We start from the raw sequence: 20,521 nt of genomic DNA on the forward strand, positions 1-20,521 counted from the left end.
AGGAAAGACTCTACCAAGAGACAATAGATTAAAAAAATTGCTTAGTAAAATGTCAGAGTCACAGTTTTTGCCTACCAAGAATTTCAAGATTACATCAGACACAAATAAGAAATTCACGTACACACAAAAGCATATTATTATTTTTAAAAAAACTTAGGAGTAAATCTTTAAATATTTACCTCCTGAGAAATTTTCTTCTAGATTCTTAATTATGCTTATCTTATTAACTCATCTGCAGTATTATAGCACTATGTACTTGTTTTTCATTAATAAAACATTTCATTAAAAACTTTACACAGATAGTGCCTCTATGTAGCTGACTCATTTTATTATTAGTGGTAGGTGTGCAGAGAAGGAATACATTGTTTTTCTACAGGAAATACTACAGAGATTTGAAATCTAGGTCACATAACAGAGCCCTGCTATAACAGAAGAGCACAAAGGCCCAAAGTTTTTTTGGCTTCCACTCAAATAAGATAATCATGTTTAAACAAAACTAAACAATTGCCTGCTTTGCAATTGCATTTGTTTAACTTACATGACAGTTATAACTGTCATATAATTATCCTTTTTGATCTCTTCACAGTCTTAACATGTTACAGTTATATACAAGGAAGTTTACATTCAGTGTGTACTAAGGGTAACCACTAGACAGAAAGCCAGATACTAAAATTTGTGCTTCTGTGAAATCTTTAATCTGGAAATCCCAAAACTGTTTTAAATACCAATTAAGTGTCTGTAGCATCATTGGGCAGTAGTAGAGTTAAAATGGGGAAACTTGGCATGTCACATGGCAAGTCAGCAACTAAATAGAACAGATGCCTGGTACATTCTAAAAGATTTGCTTGCCTTTGTGGTTTTCTGAAAGTGATATTATGGTAAATATATATCTATGTGCTGTGATTTAGGCACTAATGGTAAACAGAAATAACACAAACACCAAAAACATATTTCGATGATAAAACATTTAAGTTACATTCCCAAATGCAAACATGCGCCATAGCAATGATTTGAGTACATTTATCAGGTCTTTGGGAAGTGGCGATATTTCCTTTGAGTATTAAAAATATGTTTATAAATGTGTATGTTTCATTAAGTTTTTCAGTTCTTGAGACATAAGTAGCTCAGATATTTCAGTTAAAATAGAAGCAATCAAATAAGGCACCACTCCCTAGAGTTTGTCTTTACACCTATACTGGGTTACCAAGTCTTAAACCAAACTACAACCTCCTTCAACAATTCAGAAAAGAATTGGAAGGTAAAGTCTTACTCTGTCATTTCGAACCATGGTTAAACCTAGAACATAAATCATGTCTGATTAGTCAAATTTAGTTCAGCTTTGAATCCTGAATTGTACATTTGAAAAATAACCCTAGATGCTGGAGGATGACATCTCTATATCATAACAAATGTTCCTATTATTCAGGTCTGCATTCCTTTGCACTTGCCTTAAAATTTAAGTTTCAGATTCATTACTGGAAGAGTTTTGCTGAGGAATTATTACTTTAAACTGTGATTGGGTTACAGATTAAAATATGCCAGTAAACATATTGCAGTAATTGTATCACTGCATTTTATTAAAGAAAAAACAAACAAAGGTTTACTCCAAAGAATAAAAAAGAGGGTATATTTAAAAATTCAGAAAATATATGAACAAAATCTGCACTTCTATTTGGGAAGCAGTAAATAATTACACACTCTTTAGAAGAAAACTTAAGATGAGCTAAGGCAAGTTGTTACACAAATGCAACCATACTCTTAGTCAACCCTGAACAAATGAAAACATACAAAGGACTATAAGATTGATTAGATTAGAAACATGTGAGCTTTTTCTCTAAATCTACAGAAAGCCATATTCTATACTGATATATTTTTCTTATCTTTGGATTAAAAAAAGAGCTAGGTGGTTTTAGAACCATGATCATGTGTTGCACTTATATTTTTTTAAAGAGTCAACGTGCTTCCTAAGGAAGTCTTTGGAGGTTGATTTACTGCAAGATACTTAGAAAAACCTACAGTGGTCTGTTTCCTTAAGTTAATGTCAATTCGCCATTTACTCAAGCAATAAAACAATAGCATTTTACGTTTTAATAACTCTCCAAACCAAAGTACATCAATACACTTCACAGAACCTTATCGGCACCTTATCAATAAAGACAGGTCCATTTTTGAATAACAACTTACATTACAATATTAGGACAGGGAAAAAACATTTTCAATAAAGGATATGGTTAACAAAAAACTTGCTCACAAAGAAAGGATATTATTTGTACTTCAATTATTTTTTTCTTGAGCTCCAATTCAGGAGAGTAATTGCAAGAGTACCAAAACATCTGAAATCAAGGTTGGCTCTGGGAAATATGAGAACTGTGATTGTCATACCCAAAGGGCCCATTGTGTTCAATGGGAAGAACTTAGGGCTTCTTTTTGTTTTTAATCATGAAGCTAAGAGGGAAGGTATTCTATCTTTTATGACCATGTTCTGCCTTGATGCTACTTGACAATGACTTTAACCAAAAGGCTAACAAGATGATCTTCCTTCCCACCCCTTTATTAAAGATACTTAAATGAAATAAACAAAAGAAGAAAATGTTTTCCATAGGAATCTTGATTAAACAGTTAACAGTTAGGCTAGGTTTAGAAACTTTTCTGTCATCATAGTCTGCACATAGCACACACAGTTGTAATGTTGTGCCCTAAGGGACATATTACTGTTAACAGACCATCCAGTCATTTGATTATCACTGTATGGCAAATGGCTTTCTAGGATAATAACTGTGATACAGACAATCACATGCTTTACTTAGTTTATTATCCTGTTTTCTTTTAGAACAGATCCAGGCCATATTTGACTTAAATGTGAGGGCACACTGCAATGCAACTTTAAGGCCATCATAGACAAGTATAATTCTCAATTGGGTTCCTCAGTTTCTCGTATTAGTTCAGTTTCCAGGAGTAAGGTTGGCTTCCAACCTAGATTATATTTGTAAGCAATATTTGCAAATAAATAAAAATGACAGAACTACAGGACATCAAGAGAATGACAGATAAAATGATAAAAGAGGCAAGAAGCCTTCCAAATGGGTGCCAGTTAAGGGAAAAAACAGAATAAATAAGATTGGAAAGGTGGAAAGAGTATAGGATCAACTCTGTTTTGGATACTGGATACTAGAATGAATAAGATTATACAAAATCAGTTCTTCTTCCATTTCATAGGTGAGGAAAATGAGGTACAGAGAAGTTAAGAAAGTCGCAAAGATTATGTTGCTTGTAGGAGGCAGAGGTAGGATTTGAACACGGGTAATATCGTTCTTAAGCCCATGCTGTTAGCCACTATATGCTTCTTCTTTCATTATGCGAAAAACAAAAAACACCAAAAAAACCCAAACCCAAACAAAAAAACAACACACAAAAGTATTAGCAAGTTAGAAAAGGACTAAAAGTAATTAGGCCAAAATGTAAATGACGATTGCCTCTCCATGGTGGGTTATGAGCAATTTTTCTGGCTTATTCATTCTTTTCAGGTCTTTTCAAAATAACAAAAATAAAGTTTAACACTTTTTTTTTATATCAGCAGAAAATAAAATAAAAATATTGCTGGCCTAACTAACATTTTCCCTCTTATGATAGCACTTCTCAATTTAGAAAAACTATGCATACAGTTAAACCACACTTCGATGACAGCTATCAGAGCACATCTCACTAGAAAGTCACAGAAATCTGGGCATAAGCAGGAATTTGTCCAAATTAAGTAACTTTTAACATATGTTACAGGATCAGTATAGATTCAGTGGAATTTCCCATACCTTTTTTCTTTTAATTCATTTTTATTGTATGTATTTAAAGTATACAACATGATGTTTTGATATACAAACGCATGGTGAAATGATTACTACAAGTAAGCAAATTAATACAGCCATCACCTTCTATAGCTACCTCGTGTGTGTGTGTGTGTGTGTGTGGTAAGAGCATCTAAAATCTACTCTCCTAGCAAATTTTCAATATACAATATCCTATACCTTTTTTTCTTAATCCTATATCTTTTAAACTGCAGTGTTACATAAGCAATATTTATGAAATGACCAAGAGGTCCTAAGAGGTACTGAAATGCCATATAAATCATAAAAGAAAGATTAAACTGACATTCAAAACGGTGTTGGAGTAAATTGTATTTGTGCCCTCACCAATCTATTGAAATTTCTCTTCTAAAGGTCACGAATGTTTACAATTTCAGCCAATCCTTTTTTCACATCTTGTCCCCTTGTTATCAGCATTTATCACTCCTTCTTTGAAATTCCCTTCTCCATGGGTTTCCTCTCTTCCCAGTCATCTACTCTTCATTTGCTCCCAACGTCCTGACTGCTCCTCATCTGGCCCCCCTTCCTCCTCTGAACTGTCCCAAATAAGTTCTCCTCCCACTCCCGTTATAGCCTTTCTCTACAATATTAGGGTTTCAACCATCAAAACTACATGAAGAATCCCCCAAACAACATCTCCAAATACTGACCTTTCTCCCAATCTCTTTCTAGATGTCAATTGGCATCTCATGATGTCTAATATGGAAATTCCCCCACCCTAATCTCCCAGATCTGTCTTTACTGCTGAGCTCCTTGATTTTTAATGGTTGTACCAACCTCCAATAATCCAGGCTCAAAAATCCAGTGTCATTTTTACTCTTCATCATTGTTTCTCTTGTCAATTATTGTTTAGTCTTATATAACCTATCTCTGCAATATTATTCATTTAGTTGTTAAATACTTCTTGAATAACTACTGTAGTAAATTCTGAGGCTATAGCAGTAAGATAAGTGAGGACCTTGCCTTCCTGAAGCTTATATTCTAGTGAGAAGACATAATTTCAGGTGGCCAATAAGTTCTATTAGAAAAATAAGATCAAGAATGAGTGATAGTGATGATGGAGTTGATCAGAGAAAGCCTCTGTGACATTAAAGCAGAGACCTATGGCTGGGTATGGTGGCTCATGCCTATAATACCAGCACTTTGTGAGACAGAGGTGGGAGGATCACTTAAGGCCGGGAGTTTGAGACCAGCCTGGGCAACACAGCAAAACCCCATCGCTTTAAAAAAAAAAGAGTAAAATCAGCTGGGTGTGGTGTTGTGCACCTATAACCCAGTTATCTGGGGGGCTATAGTGGGACAATAGCTTGAGCCCAGGAGTTCAAAACTGCGGTGAGCTATGACTGTGCTATTGCACTGCAGCCTGGGTGACAGAGTTAGATCATCTCTAAGAAAAAACAAACAAACAAACAAACCCTGAATAAAATGAAAGCGTGAGTCTTGTGAAGGTCTGAAGGAATACCATCCAGGCAGGTGGAACAGTGTATTAGGCTATTCTTGTGTTGCTATAAAGGAATACCTGAGGCTGGGAAATATACAAAGAAAAAAATTTAATTAGCTCATGATTCTGTAGGCTATACAAACATGGCACCAGCATCTGCTTGGCTTCTGGGGAGGCCTCAGGGAGCTTTTTTTTTTATGGCAGAAGGCAAAGCAGGAGCAGGTATGTCACACAGCGAGAGCATGAATAAGGTCGGGGGAGGTGCTGTACACTTTTAAACAACAAGATCTCTTGCGAACTCAGGTACTCTCGTGAAGACAGCACCAACGGGATGGTGTTAACCCATTCATGAGAAATCCACTCTCATGATCCAATCACCTCCCACCAGGCCCCACCTCCAACATTGGGGATTACATTTCAACATGAGATTTGGGGGGACAAATATCCAAACTATATCAAATATAAAATGCAAAGGTCTTGAGGTAGTTTGACATGTTTAAAGAACTACAAAAACACTAATATGACTGGTATATAGTCAGCAGGGGAAGAGTGGTAGACAATGAGGTTAGACAGCTAGTTAGGGCCAAAAATGAAGGTTTTCATAAGGAATGGTAAAGAGTTTGGGTCTTACTCTAAGTGTAATTGGAAATGATTGGAGAGTTTTGACCAGGGGAGTGACGTGGTCTAATTTATGTATTGAAGGCTACTAGAGAATAGACTGTAGGGAAATCTGAAAGTAGGGTGACAAGTTAGGAAGTTACTGTGCCATTTTCCTTCCTCTTCACTATTCTAGTTTAAGCTCCCATTACCTACATCTATACCAGTGTTAAAGCTTCCCTGTTCACACTGCTGCTTCCCCTTCTTTACCTTATACCCTAGTGCTGGCCAGGTAAAGTTTCTTGAAGTACAGTTATGAGTCTACTCATTTCTTGCTGAAAGTCCATCACTAGCTCTTTACTGTCTACTAAAAACAATCTCCAGAACATTTTGCTAGGTATTTAAGACAGTCTATAACCAAGTCCTGACTTATTTACCATTACTTTTAAAAATATTATTTACGTGCTAGGCTAGGACTTGAAAAAACTATAGCCATGGGCCAAATCTGGCCTGCCGCCTATTCTTAGAATTAAAGTTTTACTGGAACACTACACCTTTGTTTACTTATTATCTATGGCTGCTTTCATGCTACAATGGCAGAGTTGAATAGTTACAACAGAGAAAATATGGCCACAAGGCTTCTAAAATAGTTACTACTTGGTTCTTTACAGAAAAAAAGTTTATAGAATTCAGCTGTCAGCAAACTAACTTTCCTTATTGTTCATATATCCCCCACCTCAGTTGTTAGCCTCTGTCATTTACATTATCCCTTCCATCTGGAATGTAATTCCCTGAATTCCTCCTCCCACTTCCACAAGCACACATTCTATCTATCCTCCAAGGCCCATCCCCTCCCCAAGATGCCTTCCTCCTAACTCTCTGTGATAGGCAGAATAATAGCCTTCCACAATGATGTCCACATCCTAAGCCATGGATACTATGACTATTTTACGTAACATGGCAAAGGAAAATTAAGGTTGTAGACAGTTGCTAGTCAGTTGACTTAAGAATAGGTTATCCATGTTGGTGCAACATAATCATAAGGGTCCTTCAAAGTGGCAGCTAGTGGTAGAAGAAGAGTCAGTGTCAGAGCGATGTGATATGAGAAGGGCTTGACTGACCACTGCTAGCTTTTAAGATGGAAAGAGCATGAACCAAGTAATGTGGGCAGCCTCTGGAAGCTAGAAAAGGCAAGAAAATGGAGTATTTCCTAGAGCCTTCAGAAGAGAATGCAGCTTTGCTGACACCTTGGTTTTAGTCCAGTGAAACATATTTTGAACTTCTGACTTCTAGAACTGTAAGATAATACATTTGTATTGTTTTAAGACATTGACAGCCAGGTACGGTGGCTCACACCTGTAATTCCAGCACTTTGAGAGGCCAAGACTGGTGGATTGCTTGAGGCCAGGAGTTCAAAACCAGCCTGGCCAACATGGTGAAACCTCGTCTCTACTAAAAATACACAAAATTAGCCAGCCATGGTGGTGACGGCCTGTAATCCTGTAATCCCAGCTACTCAGGAGGCTAAGGCAGGAGAATTGCTTGAACCCGGGAGGTGGAGGTTGCAGTGAGCTGAGATTGTGCCACTGCACTCCAGCCTAGGCAACAAAAGTGAAACTCCGTATCAAAAAAAAAAAAAAAAAAAAAAAAAAAGACATTGAGTTTGTGGCCATTTGGTACAGCAGCAATAGGAAACTAATGTACTATCCTTTAGGTTCCATAACCACTTTGAACTCTTCTGGGGCCTTACCATGTTCAGTTTATATTATACTCACATAGAAGTTTTAATTCTCATTGTAAATGGATAGATCCTTGAAGTCAGGGTGTATATCTGATTCATCTTTGTATCTACTATCATACCAATCATAGTGCCTTGTACACAGCAATAAATCAATAAATATTAATAATTAATATTAATGAATGCTTGACATTTTTTGAAAATTTGTAATGTATATATGGCATATATGACAGACAACCAGAATAGTCAAATAACTTGAATAGTCCTTTTCTCAACTATTCTGAAAAAGTGAGCTTATTTTAAAAATCAATATTTTAAAAGTATTAATAAAATTTAAAAGACGAATAATAGTCTTAGGCAATACACATGGTAATTAAGCATTTTTCAATTCACTTTTAAAAAATGAAGGTTTCAAATCAACAAGCATGTAATTTCCTAATTCATAAATAATTACATTATGAATTAAAATACCTTTATTTGCATTAGTTTAGATTAAAATAATACTATCAATCTGAAATTGACAGTAAAAGCAATGGGGGATGTATTTTTGTCAACTTTCTACTGATAGGTTACGTAAATAAAGCCAAAATTTGGGGGCATTTTATCATCAGTAATGTCCAACAAGGCAATTAGGAATGAATTAAAACATGTATAAAGAATTCACAACTAACGACTGGCAAGATGGCCGAATAGGAACAGCTCTGGTCTGCAGCTCCCAGCGAGATTAATGCAGAAGGCAGGTGATTTCTGCATTTCCAACTGAGGTACCCAGCTCATCTCATTGGGACTGGCTAGACAGTGGGTGCAGCCCATGGAGGGTGAGCAGAAGCAGGGTGGGGGGTCGCCTTACTCAGGAAGTGCAAGGGGTCAGGGAACTCCCTCCCCTAGCCAAGGAAAGCCATGAGGGACTGTGCCGTGAGGAATGGTGCATTCCAGCCCAGATACTATGCTTTTCCCACAGTCTTCACAACCCACAGACCAGGAGATTACCTCGGGTGCCTACACCACCAGGGTCCAGGGTTTCAAGCACAAAACTGGGCGGCCATTTGGGCAGACACTGAGCTAGCTGCAGGAGTTTTTTTTCATACCCCAGTGGCGGCTGGAACACCAGTGAGACAGAACTGTTCACTCCCCTGGAAAGGGAGCTGAAGCCAGGGAGCCAAGGGGTCTAGCTCAGTGGATCCCACCCCCACAGAGCCCAGCAAGCTAAGATCCATTGGCTTGAAATTCTTGCTGCCAGCACAGCAGTCTGAAGTTGACCTGGGATGCTGGAGCTTGCTGGGGCAGGGGTGTCCACCATTACTGAGGCTTGAGTAGGTGGTTTTCCCCTCAGAGTATAAACAAAGCTGCCAGGAAGTTTGAACTGGCACAGCTGGGCAAAGCCACTGTAACCAGACTGCCTCTCTGGATTCCTCCTCTCTGGGCAGGGCATCTCTGAAAGAAAGGCAGCAGCCCCAGTCAGGGGCTTATAGATAAAACTCCCATCTCCCTGGGACACAGCACCTGGGGGAAGGGGTGGCTGTTGGCACAACTTCAGCAGACTTAAATGTTCCTGCCTGCTGGCTCTGAAGAGCGCAGCGGATCTCCCAGCACAGCGCTTGAGCTCTACTAAGGGACATACTGCATCCTCAAGTGGATCCCTGACCCCTGTGCTTCCTGACAGGGAGACACCTCCCGGAAGGGGTCAACAGACACCTCATACAGGAGAGCTCCTGCTGGCATCTGGCGGGTACCCCTCTGGGACGAAGCTTCCAGAGGAAGGAATAGGCAGCAATCTTTGTTGTACTGCAGCCTCCGCTGGTGACACCCAGGTAAATAGGGTCTGGAGTGGACCTCCAGCAAATTCTAGCAGACCTGCAGCTGACTGTTAGAAGGAAACTGTTAGAACGAAGACTAACAAACAGAAAGGAACAGCATCAACACCAACAAAAAGGATATCCATACAGAAAGCCCATCTGAAGGTCACCAACATCAAACGAAGACGTGGAAAAACCAGCGCAAAAAGGCTGAAAATTCCAAAAACCAGAATGCTTCTTATCCTCCAAAGGATCACAACTCCTCACCAGCAAGGGAACAAAACTGGATGGAGAATGAGTTTGATGAATTGACAGAGGTAGGCTTCAGAAGGTGGGTAATAACAAACTCCTTCGAGCTAAAGGAGCATGTTGTAACCTAACACAAGGAAGCTAAGAACCTTGAAAAAAGGTTAGAGGAATTGCTAACCAGAATAACCGGTTGAGAGAAGAACATAAATGACCTGATGGAGCTGAAAAACACAGCACGAGAACTTCATAAAGCATACATGAGTATCGATAGCCAAATCGATAAAGCAGAAGAAAGGATGTCAGAGATTGAAGATCAACTTAATGAAATAAAGCATGATGACAAGATTAGAGAAGAATGAAAAGGAATGAACAAAGCCTCCAAGAAATATGGGACTACGTAAAAAGACCAAACCTATGTTTGATTGGTATACCTGAAAGTGACAGGGAGAATGGAACCAAGTTAGAAAATACTCTTCAGGATATTATCCAGGAGAACTTCCCCAACCTAGCAAGACAGGACAACATTCAAATTCAGGAAATACAGAGAACACCACAAAGATACTCCTCAAGAAGAGCAACCCCAAGACACATAATTGTCAGATTCACCAAGGTTGAAATGAAGGAAACAATGTTAAGGGCAGCCAGAGAGAAAAGGTCAGGTAACCCACAAAGTGAAGCCCATCAGACTACAAGTCAGAAGAGAGTGGGGACCAATATTCAACATTCTTAAAGAAAAGAATTTTCAACCCAGAATTTCATATCCAGCCAAACTAAGCGTCATAAGTGAAGGAGAAATAAAATCCTTTACAGACAAGCAAATGCTGAGAGGATTTGTCACTACCAGGCCTGCCTTACAAGAGCTCTTGAAGGAAGCACTAAATATGGAAAAGAAAATCGGTACCAGCCACTGCAAAAACATACCAAATTGTAAAGACCATTGACACTATGAAGAAACTGCATCAACTAACAGGCTAAATAACCAGCTAGCATCATAATGACAAGATCAAATTCAAACATAACAATATTAATCTTAAATGTAAACAGGGTAAATCCCCAATTAAAAGACAAAGATGGGCAAATTGGATAAAGAGTCAAGATCCATCAGTGTGCTGCATTCAGGAGACCCATATCAAGTGCAAAGACACACATAGGCTAAAAATAAAGGGATGGAGGAATATTTACCAAGCAAATGGAAAGCAAAAAAAAGCAGGGGTTGCAATCCTAGTCTCTGATAAAACAGACTTTAAACTAACAAATATCAAAAAAGACAAAGAAGGGCATTACATAATGGTAAAGGGATCAATGCAACAAGAAGAGCTAACTATCCTAAACATATATGCACCCAATACAGGAGCACCCAGACTCATAAAGCAAGTTCTTAGAGACCTACAAAGAGACTTAGACTCCCACACAATAACAGTGGGAGCCTTTAACATCCCACTCTCAATATTAGAAGATTGATAAGACAGAAAATTCAGAAGGATATTCAGGACTTGAACTCAGCTCTGGACTAAGCAGACCTAACAGACATCTACAGAACTCTCCACCCCAAATCAACAGAATATACATTATTCTCAGCAACACATTGCACTTATTCTAAAATGGACCACATAAATGGAAGTAAAACACTCCTCAGCAAATGCAAAAGAATGGAAATCATAACAGTCTCTCAGACCACAGTGCAATCAAATTAGAACTCAGGATTAAGAGGCCAGGTGCAGTGGCTCACGCCTGTAATCCCAGCACTTTGGGAGGCCAAGGCTGGTGGGTAACGAGGTCAGGAGATCGAGATCATCCTGGCTAACACAGTGAAACACCGTCTCTACTAAAAATAAAAAAAAAATTAGCTGGGTGTGGTGGTGGGTGCCTGTCGTCCCAGCTACTTGGGAGGCTGAGGCAGGAGAATGGTATGAACCTGGGAGGCAGAGCTTGCAGTGAGCTGAGATTGCGCCATTGCACTCCAGCCTGGGCGACAGAGTGAGACTCCATCTCAAAAAAAAAAAAAAAAAAAGAAAAAAAAGAACTCAGGATTAAGAAATTCACTTGAAATTGCACAACTACATGGAAGCTGAACAACCTGCCCCTGGATGACTACTGGGTAAATAATGAAATTAAGGCAGAAATGAATACATTATTTGAAACCAACGACAACAAAGACAAAACGTACCAGAATCTCTAGGACATAGCTAAAGCAGTGTTTACAGGAAAATTTATAGTACTAAATGCCCACAGGAGAAAGCAGGAAAGATCTAAAATTGACACCCTAACATCACAATTTAAAGAACTAGAGAAGCAAGAGCAAACAAATTCAAAATCTAGAAGAAGACAAGAAATAACTAAGATCAGAGCAGAACTGAAGGAGACAGAGACACGAGAAACCCTTCAAAAAATCAATGAATCCAGGAGCTGTTTTTTTGAAAAGATTAACAAAATAGATAGACCACTAGCCAGACTAATAAAGAAGAGAGAAGAATCAAATAGACACAACAAAAAATGATAAAGGGGATACCATCACTGATCCCACATAAATACAAACTACCATGACAGAATACTATAAACACCTCTACGCATATAAACTATAAAATCTAGAAGAAATGGATAAATTCCTGGACATGTACACCCTTCCCAGTCTAAACCAGGAAGAAGTTGAATCCCTGAATAAACCAATAACAAGTTCTGAAATTGAGGCAGTAATTAACAGCCTACCAACCAAAAAAAGCCCAGAACCAGACAGATTCACAGCCAAATTCTACCAGAGGTACAAAGAGGAGCTGGTACCATTCCTTCTGAAACTATCCCAAAAAAAAGAAAAAGAGGGACTCCTCCCTAACTCATTTTATGAGGCCAGCATCATCCTGATACCAAAACCTGGCAGAGACACAACAACAACAACAAAATTTAAGGCCAATATCCCTGATGAACGACAATGCAAAAATCCTCAATAAAATATTGGCATACCGGATCCAGCAGCACATCAAAAAGCTTATCCACCACAATAAAGTCAGCTTCATCCCTGGGATGCAAGGCTGGTTCAACATACACAAATCAATAAATGTAATCCATCACATAAACAGAACCAATGACAAAAACCACATGATTATCTCCATAGATACAGAAAAGGCCTTCCATAAAATTCAACACCCCTTCATGCTAAAAACTCCCAATAAACTAGGTATTGATGGATCGTATCTCAAAATAATAAGAGCTATTTATGACAGACCCACAGCCAATATCATACTGAATGGGCAAAAGCTGGAAGCATTCCCTTTGAAAACTGGCACAAGACAAGGATGCCATCTCTCACCACCCCTATTCAACATAGTATTGGAAGTTCTGGCTAGGAAAATCAGGCAAGAGAAAGAAATAAAGGGTATTCAAATAGGAATAGAGGAAGTCAAATTGTCTCTGTTTGCAAATGACATGATTGTATATTTAGAAAACCCCATTGTCTCAGCCAAAAAATCTCCTCAAGCTGATAAGCAACTTCAGTAGTCTCAGGATACAAAATCAATGTGCAAAAATCACAAGCATTCCTATACACCAATAACAGACAAACAGAGAGCTGCATCATAAGTGAAGTCCCATTCTGCTACAAAGAGAATAAAATACCTAAGAATACAACTTACAAGGGAGATGAAGGGCCTGTTCAAGGAAAACTACAAACCACTGCTCAAGGAAATTAGAGGACACAAACAAATGGAAAAACATTCCATGCTCATGGATAGGAGAATCAATACTGTGAAAATGGCCATACTGCACAAAGTAACTTATAGATTCAATGCTATCCCCATCAAGCTACCATTGACTTTCTTCATAGAATTAGAAAAAAACTACTTTAAATTTCATATGGAACCAAAAAAGAGCCCATACAGCCAAGACAATCCTAAGCAAAAAAAACAAAACTGGAGGCATCATGCTACCTGACTTCAAACTATACTACAAGGCCACAGTAACCAAAACAGCATAGTACTGGTACCAAAAGAGATATATAGACCAATGGAACAGAACAGAGGTCTCAAAAATAATGCCATACATCTATAAGCATCTGATCTTTGACAAACCTGACAAAAACAAGCAATGGAGAAAGGATGCCCTACTTAATAAACGGTGTTGGAAAAACTGGCTAGCCATATGTAGAAAACTGAAACTGGATCCCTTCCTTACACCTTATACAAAAATTAAATCAAGATGGATTAAAGACTTAAATGTAAGACATAAAACCATAAAAATCCTAGATGAAAACCTAGGCAATACCATTCAGGACAAAGGAATGGGCAAAGACTTCATGACTAAAACACCAAAAGCAATGGCAATAAAAGCCAAAATTGACAAATGGAATCTAGTTAAACTAAAGAGCTTCTGCACAGCAAAAGAAACTATCATCAGAGTGAACAGACAACCTGCAGAATGGGAGAACATTTTTCCAATCTATCCATCTGATGAAGGGCTAATATCCAGAACCTACAAAGAACTTAAACAAATTTACAAGAAAAAAACAAACAACCCCATCAAAAAGTGGGCAAAGGATATGAACAGGCACTTCTCAAAAGAAGACATTTATGCGGTCAAAAAACATATGAAAAAAAGCTCATCACCACTGGTCATTAGAGAAATGCAAATCAAAACCACAATGAGATACCATCTCACACCAGTTAGAATGGCAATCATTAAAAAGTCAGGAAACAACAGATGCTGGAGAGGATATGAAGAAATGGGAATACTTTTACACTGTTGGTGGGAGTGTAAATTGGGTCAACTATTGTGGAAGACAGTGTGCCCATTCCTGAAGGATCTAGAACCAGAAATATCATTTGACCCAGCAATCCCATTACTGCATATATACCCAAAGGATTATAAATCATTCTACTATAAAGACACATATACACATATGTTTACTGCAGCACTGTTCGCAATAGCTAAGACTTGGAACCAACCCAAATGCCCATCAATGATAGACTGGATAAAGAAAATGTCGCACATATACACCATGGAATACTATGCAGCCGTAAAAAAAGATGAATTCATGCCCTTTGCTGAGACATGGATGAAGCTGGAAACCATCACTCTCAGCAAACTAACACAGGAACAGAAGACCAAACACTGCATGTTCTCACTTATAAGTGGGAGTTAAACAATGAGAACACATGGACACAGGGAGGGGAACATCACACACCAGGGCCTGTCTTGGGGTGGAGGGCTGGGGGAGGGATAGCATTAGGAGAAATACCTAATGTAGATAATGGGTTGATGGGTGCAGCAAACCACCATGGCACGTGTATGCCCATGTAACAACACTGCAAGTTCTGTACATGTATCTCAGAACTTAAAGTACAAAAAAGAAAAAAAAAATAAGAATTCACAAATTGCTAGTAATGAGATACAATGTACCAGGCATTCAACAGGAATAAATAATGCTAAAATTTTGTTTTCATCATGGGTGTACAAAGAAGGAAGCTAAAAATAAATGAAAAAGATAAAGGCATTTTATTTTCAATTATTGTCAAGTTATAAAAACATTTGTACTTTTATGTGATGCAAAGATAGAGAACACAGACATAACAAATGAGTCCATTATGTCAGTATCATTTGGAATCAGACAAGCTTTTGGCATTTACTAACTCTGAACGTGTCTCAAAGAAAACTATACACAACTCTGTAGACTGAGAAAATATAAAGAGAATTATGAAGTAATCAGAATTCACATTAGGTTTTTAAAGCTCCTTTTATTTACAAAAGCAGTTCACTCATGTCTGTATTCTCATGGTTCATTCATGCTTCTTTGTACATAAATAAAAATCATGTATGCTTTTTCATTCCCAAAAGTCTAAGAAGGAAATGTGCTACAGCAAAGGGTGAATTTCCCTCTTTCTTATTGAATGTATGGATGAGATAACTTAATGAGGAATTCATTCATTAATCAATGAGTATCAACTATGTGTCAAGCACCATGATAGGTACTAAAATGTTAAGCTGAATGAGACAACATCAGATGGTAAGGAGGGAGAACTATTTACCTCAGGAAGATTCATAGTGGTATTTCTAATACAACAACTGCTGTTTGGTTCTGGAGGCTGGTGTCTTAATTAAGATGGTAAAAAATCACCCTTCTAATTCCCCCAAATTTCTTTTGATTAGATAGAAAAGTGTCAAGGGGGTAGGGAGGGTGTTTATCTCTCAAAAGGAGTCTGAAGAGTGCCTAAAAGCCATAAGAATGTAATTTGTATCCCTTATTCCAATAGAAGAATATTTTTTATTCCTGGAAAAATTCTAGCCTTGCCACTGTGAAGGTCATTTTCCCACTGGGAAGACAGAGGCAAATGGCAATAGTTTATGGTGTTAATTTATATTGTGGTGTAACAAACTACCACACATATAGCAGCATGAACAATACATGTATATTATCTCATGGTTTCTGTAGGACAGGAGTCTGAGCATGGCTTAGCTGAGTCCTCTGCTTAGGATCTCATAAGGCTTCAATCTACAGGTTGAGCATGGCTGTGGTCTCATCTGAGGCTTGACTGGGGAGCACTGAAGGTTTCATCCAGAGACTGTCCTCAGTTCCTTGTCATGAATCTCCTAACACAGGAGCTCATGTCTTTGAAGCCAGTAAAGAGTGCAAGATTCCAGCAAAATTGGTACTAAAATCTCATGCAATATAATCATGTACAACCTGTGACTTTGCTGTATTGTATAGTTACAAGCAAATCACAGGTCCCAAACATACTCCAGGGGAGAGGATCACACAAAGGCATGAACATCAGGAAACAGGAATCATGGAAACCACCCAAAGAGTCTGTCCAACACAACACTTAGACTCTTCCCCTCTATATTACCTTTAAAAACCAAGTCTTCTACTTTTTCATTACTGCTTTAAATGTAGTTCTTCTCACCTTTATTTTTCAAAGTTTAAGTTAATCCTGGCTTTAACTTCCCTAACACTATGTGTAAAAGTTTTTGTTAGTTCTAGGTTGTTTCTTTGTCCATCTTTTGTATATTTGTTCAAACATGTAAGTTTATCAAAGAATTCTGTGAAGCTTCCCTTGATTTACTTGAGTACTTTCACGCTTTTTCCTTATTGAGGCTATAAGTAATTGTACACAGTAGCGTTAACCTTTTAGGATTTCTTACTCCACAAGCTACGTTCCCATCCACAGTCTCTAAACATGAGAATAAATTAATTTTAGCCAAGTTTAAAACAAAACAAGACAAAACAAAACTGTGCCCATGGAGTCTGTAATATATGTCCAGATATGTACATAATTAAACAATCACACCCTCTTTAGTATCTTTTGGTAGAAATACAATTCCAGCAGATAATAAAACAGTTGCAGTGCTTCAGTATTGCAACAGGTTGGCAGGCACTAATGATCCACTTTCAGAAGGCATCATTCATGCTCCTTTTATGCCTGGGCTGGTTGAGGTTCACTCTAATGGTTTTACTTTAGTTTCTTCCTTTTTTCATCTCTCATGCTCATTATGGTGTAACATCCTCACTCATATTCATGACTTTCTGTACAGGAAAATTTGTCTGTAGTCTTATTCCCCTTCTATAAGGTGTGTTGCTCTGAAAAAAAGGTATAACCTTTGACAGAAATATTTTAATCAGAAAGTCTCAGCAGATGGTATGTGGTACCTACTTAGGATCTATATACACAAGAGTTGATTCTGTTCTTCCTCCAAGTTTTACCTGCTTCAATACTGAGCTTCAGCTGCTTGCTTTATACTAAAGGACATTAGCAAAGCTGGCCTATGTTCTTAGTGCCTGATAAATTGTGTTCAACAAATATTTGTGGAAAGAATAGACTATTTGACATCTATTTGTACATGCAAGTAGGTAGAGTCATGCACTGTATAGCCATGTTTCAGTCAATGACAGACCACATTTGTTGCAGTGATCCCATAGGATAATAATACTGTATTTTTACTGTACCTTTCCCATGTTTAGATACACAAATACTTAGCATTATGTTATAATTGCATACCACATTCAGTACAGTTTCTGCTATACACACTTGAAGCCTAGGATCAATAGGCTACATGCCATATAGCCTAAGTAGATAGTAGGCTATACCACCTAGGTTTGTTTGAATACTCTATGATATTTGCACGATGATGAAATTGTCTAATGATGTATTCTCAGAATATATCCTTGTCATTAACCAATACATCATTATAGTCTTTATATTATATTTATGCATATAAATGGATATTTCTGTATAGACTTTGGAAGTGAAACTGAAGGGTCAAAAAATGTACATTTAGATTCCTAGAGACACAGTTAGACTGCTCTCCAAAAAAGCTGAATGAAGTATACAACTATCAACAGTGTATGAGTGTGCTGGTTTCCTCACGTATTTACTAACACTATAGATGACCAATCATTGTTAATATATGGCACTCTGGTGAATAAAAATGGAGCCTCATTGTTTTAAGTTCATTCCTAAGTAAATGAAATTAAAATATATATATTCAACATTCATCTGTTAAATATTAAATGTGCTTACTAAATAGATATTAAGCACAATAAAAAAATATAAGTGTCTCTTGAATATGTGCCAGGTACTGGGCACTGTTCTAGGTGTTACCTAATTGTGGCAAAGAAGACGTTCAAGATCACTGTTCTCAAGAAGCTTATATTTTACTAAAGGAGGTAGAAAATAAACAAGTAAACAAACAAAAAATAAAGTGCTGTGAAGAGAATAAAATAGGGGAGTGAAATAGAGTATTGGAGGTAGAGAGAAGGTCAACATTAGACAGGTGATTAGGTAAGGCCTTTCTGACAGTAGGCAATTAAACTGAGGGCTTAACGATAGAATGAACTGGACCTCTCAATCCAAACTATCCTCTTTGCTTTTCTCAAACACATCAGGCACACTCCTGCCTCAGGGCCTTTCCACTTGCTGTTCCCTCTGTCTGGAACACTTTTCCTTCAGATATCTATATGGCTTACTCCTGCCTCACATGGATGAAATGCCTGTGAATATCTAGTTTATGGGTTTGCAGAGAACTACTGGGTATTTAGACCTCATTCCTATGCAATTTTAGTATTTCCATTTTCTACACAAGTTCAGCAAGGCCTCCTTCATTCCATATATAAGACTGCATGAAACGTTTCCAGAGGGCCTTTGAGGCTGCTAGTTAGATATAAACTTCTTTATTATTTCAATCTTTATATCCATTAAATAAATTTGAGTTGAAGACTGGTTTCCTACCCAAAATTACTGCCACTTGAAAGCATGAAATGTAACTTTGCAATTGCTTTCCAGGGTTTTAGCACACGGTTTCTCACGTGTTCTCAGAGAAGTAATGTAACGATAGATCAGATAAATCTATATTAGTAGAAATCGTTCATTATCTTCCAGGGTTTCCAGTTCTCAAAAAAAAAGGAGGGGTGGAAGAGAATTGTTTAAGGCTGTAAGGACAAAATAATCCTTTTACGCAATGACAATGAACAATGAAGATTATAATGATGATGATGATAATGATGACATTAAGTACCTACCAGATGTGAGCCATAATGTTTCCAATGAGCTGGCCACTTCAGATACATTAGCTTTAATCCTCAGGACAACCCTATGGGTTGGTGATATCTCCATCTTCATAGATGAAAAAAAATGAGACTCAGCCAGCTTATAGAATTCTCAAAGCCAAATCTATTATGCCATAGAGCTGGCATTTGAACCTTATAGAATATGATCTTTTCACTACTCTGCTTCTCTACAAGTAAAAATGAATCTACTTTTTTGATAAAAATAGAATTAGGGTGTGAACTAATTTATTTTATTTATCTGTAGTAAAAACTACAGGCAATTTTTTTTTTTTTTGACATGGAGTCTTGCTCTGTTGCCCAGGCTGGAGTGCAGTGGCACAACCTCAGCTCATTGCAAGCTCCGCCTCCTGGGTTCACGCCATTCTCCTGCCTCAGCCTCTCGAGTAGCTGGTACTACAGGCACCCGCCACCACGCCCGGCTAATTTTTTGTATTTTTAGTAGAGACGGGGTTTCACCTTGTTAGCCAGGATGGTCTCGATCTCCTGACCTCGTGATCCGCTCGCCTCGGCCCCCCAAAGTGCTGGGATTACAGGCATGAGACACCGCACCTGGCTAACTACAGGCAATTTTTTACAAATGTTACTTCATTTTCATCCTATAATGCTTAGAGACAAATACATCATTTTTTCCATTTTATAAATGGGGCAAAAGTGAGGTTGAATAATTTACTTAAGGTTGTAAAATAACTTGTCTAAGAAGCAAGTTTTCTCACTCTGAATATTTTCCCTATTCTACTTTTGACTTTAACTTTCATTAGAATTCTGCAGTTATTATAAAAGAAATGAGAAACACAAATAGCACTGTGTAGTCCCAAGAACTAATTGCTTTATAATTTTTACCAATAATGCTGGTTGGATAAGGTCACACATTTTCAGAAAAAAAATTATTAAAGATTCAGTTGTTGACTTTACATGTTCATTTTTTTTCATTCAACAAAGATTTATTATTTATTTATAATGAAGTCAGCACAGTGCTTGTCACTAAAGATGCAAAGCAGTTTAGGACAAAATTCAGTGAGAAGAAAAACATACAAATAGATAATTACAAGGCAATATGAAAAGAGTAATAATACAGGTTTGAGCAAAGAGCTATTAACTCCGTCTGGAGGTTTAAGCTCACTTTATGGAGGAGTGCATCCCCAGTTTTAAGGTCTTTACCTAGGAACACTTATTATTACCTTTTTATTTATTGTTATACAAATAGTCCCAAAGAGAGCTTTTGTTTCTTACTGTGAGACCTCCATGATGCTTAAAAATTCTTTTACTTAAAAAATAAGCTTTAAAGTTCAGCAG

General features: G+C 37.7%; 1 protein-coding gene across 11 annotated transcripts in view; it reads right to left on the reverse strand.

Moving 5' to 3' along the window:
• STXBP4 (syntaxin binding protein 4) overlaps nucleotides 1-20,521 on the reverse strand; it is a 189,982-nt gene that overhangs the window by 43,342 nt on the left and 126,119 nt on the right. For 2 of the 11 annotated variants that reach the window (XR_010137888.1, XR_010137887.1), the window contains exons 17-18: nucleotides 19,181-19,274; nucleotides 15,140-17,260 (exon numbers count right to left, since the gene is read on the reverse strand). The exons of 7 other annotated variants lie outside the window; for them this stretch is intronic. Coding sequence is in view for 2 of the 4 variants with exons in the window: in XM_024234182.3 (XP_024089950.2) it covers nucleotides 17,241-17,242 (2 nt within the window). In the remaining 2 variants the exon portion in view is untranslated. Of the gene's footprint in view, nucleotides 1-15,139; nucleotides 17,261-19,180; nucleotides 19,275-20,521 lie in introns of those variants that run through there. 2 more of the 11 variants (XM_024234182.3, XM_063717855.1) reach the window with 1 other exon arrangement.

The sequence above is a fragment of the Pongo abelii genome, chromosome 19 (assembly GCF_028885655.2).
Source record: "Pongo abelii isolate AG06213 chromosome 19, NHGRI_mPonAbe1-v2.0_pri, whole genome shotgun sequence".
Lineage (NCBI taxonomy): Eukaryota > Metazoa > Chordata > Mammalia > Primates > Hominidae > Pongo > Pongo abelii.